The sequence below is a fragment of the Eurypyga helias genome, unplaced genomic scaffold (assembly GCF_000690775.1).
Source record: "Eurypyga helias isolate BGI_N326 unplaced genomic scaffold, ASM69077v1 scaffold39966, whole genome shotgun sequence".
NCBI lineage: Eukaryota > Metazoa > Chordata > Aves > Eurypygiformes > Eurypygidae > Eurypyga > Eurypyga helias.
In genome coordinates this window covers 22409-26503 of record NW_010257960.1, presented here as the reverse complement: position 1 = coordinate 26503, position 4095 = coordinate 22409, and the positions used below count along the sequence as shown (strand labels likewise).

Sequence of the window (4095 nt, the reverse complement as noted above, 5' to 3'; positions counted from 1 at the left end):
GTACACTGAGTGATACGTAGTCGTGCTGTGTGGCAGCATTTTCTATAATTAGTACTACTAAATGTGAAGTGGACATTTCTGTAAAATGTAAACTCTGCCAGATATAGTATAGCCAAGCAATGGTGTAACTTACACCTACGTTTCATGTTAATTATTGGATATCAGTTCAAGAGTAAAATAATTTTTGCTTCTGAAGAAAAATTACTATAAATACTCCAGGAATGCATAAAATCTCTTAGTTTAAATTTACTTTCTCTTTTCCTTCTTACCCTCTTTCAGAGTTATCTTTTCAGGGCTATTCAGCAGGTAGTGCTTGTGCGCCCCTGCTAATTCCTACCCCATTCTTGCTCTGCCTTCCACCACCTTTAAAGACAGAAAAAAATGAGTGTCACACAGATTCTAATGTGCTAAACTGGGTCTGAAACTCCCATTCAAATTCTTTCTTAAATTTCCTTTTCACATTATTTCTGCCTACCACAACATTGGTAACACTTGAATTCTCTACTGAATTGTTTTGAAACTTTGATGTAGAATGTCTAACATTTTTTTTTTTAGCACTTGTTGGTTATTGAGTATCTTTTTATAGATGTTATTCTGTAGATTAAGAGAGACTCTGAGGAAGGTGGTGGTGGTAATTCTAAAGAAGTAGCAAAAGGGTGTTGGTAACCAGTGTGTAAGCAAATGTTCTTAGGTAGGTATGCAGACTACACAGGAGTAGATGCATGGCCTACAGAGAATTACAGTTCTCTAATTGTAAGGGGTTTATGTGTTTTTGGAGTATTTACAGTAATTCTCACTAACTAGAAAACATAATGTAACTTACTGAGAGGTTTTGATAATGGGAAGCTAGCAGTCTTACCCATAGAAATGGCTACAGCTGATAACGGTGTTAATTTATAGTTTGTAATGTTGCACTCAGAAGCTACTAAATAATTTACTGATTGTGGTTGGAAGAGCTTGTTGTCCGTGGGTGTTGTCCTGTGAGCAATAGGAAATGTTCATTCCATTGCATATTTTTACATGTCTTGTGTTTTTAGGCCTAAGGACTGTCTCCGTTCTATTATGAAGCGAGTGAACCATAAAGATCCCCACGTTGCTATGCAAGCATTAACAGTAGGTTCTTTTTAATGTAGCGCTTTTCATTCCTGAAAAGTTACATTGCATAAAATCCTCTCTGAGTTGTAATCTTTCTTTCTTTAGCTTCTAGGAGCATGTGTCTCAAACTGTGGTAAAATCTTTCATTTAGAAGTCTGTTCAAGAGATTTTGCCAGTGAAGTAAGCAATGTGTTGAATAAGGTAATGTATTGCATTGATTTATACAATTCATAGCAAAGCGAAATCGGAGAATTGGGGTAATCTGGAAGTGGAATGGAATCTACTTTTGGAAGACTGCAAATTTGGTGGTGGGGGAAAAGATGCAAGATTACTGGGAAGACTGAGAGAGAGCTTCTGGAATGCCACTTCGCACCTCAGTTAGTTAGGTACCCTGTTCAGGGGAGGTGGGGTATGGTGTGTTAATTCATTAATATAAAAATTAATTTTTATGTTACATAATAGCCATGAAACATTAAATACAGATGTGGCAAAACATTGATAATGCAGGGCTTTTATTTAACCTTGGTTTACTCTGTTTTGGGACTAGTACGTATTGTACTAGTACAAACAGTGCTGGTGTGCTCCTTTCTGATAAAGATATCCCCTAGTGATACACTTGTCCTCAAAATAAAGTGTCTATATAGTTTATATTCACAGTAACAGGAAATTATTTAAAATGAAGGAATTAAGAACAGGTTCCTACAGTATTTAACTAGTTTCTACTGTGCTTGCAGGGTCATCCAAAAGTTTGTGAAAAGCTGAAAGCCCTTATGGTGGAATGGACTGATGAATTCAAGAATGACCCACAGCTTAGTTTAATATCTGCTATGATAAAAAATCTTAAGGAGCAAGGAGTTACTTTCCCAGCTATAGGTTCACAGGTATATTAAATTTTGAGGTTGTTCTTAAAGGGTGTCACAAATTTTTTTTCTCTTCAGTTCTGTATTTTACAGTTTTTAGTTGAGTTCTATTTTGTCATTTCTTAATAAAACATTCCTTTGGGGCATGAGATGCTCTGATTTACTTCAGATTTTTATACTGCAGATGAATACAAATCAAAACGGTGAACTTAATATATTGTAATTTCTTATTGCTGAATTCATTTTGACATCTTTCACTTCTGGCTAGGCTGCTGAACAGGCAAAAGCAAGTCCAGCTCTAGTTGCCAAAGATCCTGGTACAGTAGCCAACAAAAAGGAAGAGGAGGATTTAGCTAAAGGTGAGTTCACTTACTTGCTGACCTGATGAATATATTAGTAAATATCAAATAAAGCAGGGACAAATGTTTTGCTTCCTTCCTCTGTGTGAATAGTGTATTTATGGATTGTAGTTATGATTTCTATTCCTTTCTTTTGGTGGAGGATTAAAGATTGAAAATACATTAAAAGCTTCTGGTTTTTACTTTTTTTCTGTTGCCAAACTGGAACAACACAGTAAAAATTATGCAAAATCTCATGTTGAGGACATGCTCCACTATGGAAATGCTTGATACAAGTTCTGCACTTGCATTTTCTCTCTTCCTGGGGCAAGTGCAGCGAATTTGTTTGCAATTTAAACATTTGATGGAACAAGAAAATAAGGATTATCCTGGAAGTTGTATGGAAAGTTGAATCCGGTATTTTAGGTGTAACTTGGTATTACTTTAAACTTTTAATCTTTGAATAATGCTTCTGTAGTATACATTAAGGCTTTGATTGTTGCAATCATACGTGTCTCATTGCAGTCCCAGTAAACAAAACTAGGATGATTTCTTTTGAGTTACTGTTGCACCTGAACAGCTGTATCTTTTAATTTTTCAAGCAGTCTAGAAAAGTTGAATGTCATGTATATGTTAGTAAGAATGTAAATACATTACATCAGTTCAAGATAATAACAGTAATATAATAATAAAAAGTGGATGACTTCACTGGGTTATCCCATTTGTCTTTAAGTGCTGTCTATTCATCCTGCCCATGTTGGAAGCCTCAGTAAATCTATGGGCAGAATTGTGCTGTCTAGTTGGAAAACATCTTTGTGGGTTTTACCATTATTTCGAAGTGAACGGCAGAAGTTCATTATGATGCAGCAGGGACGGAATTATACTAAAAGTTTTCAGAGTTAAATTTTCATATCATTCAACCCATTTTTATCAGGAGGTTTCACCTGAGTAACTCTTCTTTTGTAGCTATTGAACTCTCACTAAAAGAACAAAGGCAACAGCAAACAACACTTTCCAGTTTGTATCCGAGCACCTCAAGCCTTTTAACAAATCACAAACACGAAGGCCGAAAGGTTCGTGCAATCTATGATTTTGAGGCTGCTGAAGACAACGAATTAACTTTTAAAGCTGGAGAACTTATAACTATCCTTGATGACAGGTAATTTATATGGAATGCCTACTAGAAGTATACTGGACTGTAAAAGTCAATTGAGAATAATTGTATCTTCTGTGCATAAATGTACATTGGAATACAGTTGCAATAAAATAAATTTATTATTTTAAATACCTTATTTAGTTATCTCCTAGAATTTTACATAGAAATGTAATTGCGTAAAAATATTTACAACATACAAATCTTATTTATGTACAAGTAATATAGAATGGCACTGTACAAGGCATTTTAGGAAAATTCCATGTGAGTATGGATTTTGTAATGTATGGCGGTTTTTATTTTTTTTAACTTTAGCGATCCAAATTGGTGGAAAGGGGAAACCCATCAGGGTATAGGATTATTTCCATCTAATTTTGTAACAGCCGATCTTTCTGCTGAGCCAGAAATGAGTAAGTAACACTGCATTTATGTATATATTTTAAGCCATTTTAGGAAAATTCCATGTGAGTATGGATTTTGTAATGTATGGCGGTTTTTATTTTTTTTAACTTTAGCGATCCAAATTGGTGGAAAGGGGAAACCCATCAGGGTATAGGATTATTTCCATCTAATTTTGTAACAGCCGATCTTTCTGCTGAGCCAGAAATGAGTAAGTAACACTGCATTTATGTATATATTTTAAGCCTTG

General features: G+C 34.9%; 1 protein-coding gene across 1 annotated transcript in view; it reads left to right on the top strand.

Moving 5' to 3' along the window:
• Positions 1-1037: 1037 nt before the first annotated feature.
• The window catches only part of STAM (signal transducing adaptor molecule (SH3 domain and ITAM motif) 1), a gene marked incomplete at its 5' end in the record, with an annotated part of 13073 nt that continues 10015 nt past the window's right edge, over positions 1038-4095 (top strand). Inside the window, 6 exons of the mRNA XM_010154204.1 lie at positions 1038-1113; positions 1201-1296; positions 1830-1976; positions 2224-2314; positions 3260-3452; positions 3762-3856. Coding sequence (XP_010152506.1) covers positions 1038-1113; positions 1201-1296; positions 1830-1976; positions 2224-2314; positions 3260-3452; positions 3762-3856 — 698 coding nt within the window. The remainder of the gene's footprint in view (positions 1114-1200; positions 1297-1829; positions 1977-2223; positions 2315-3259; positions 3453-3761; positions 3857-4095) is intronic.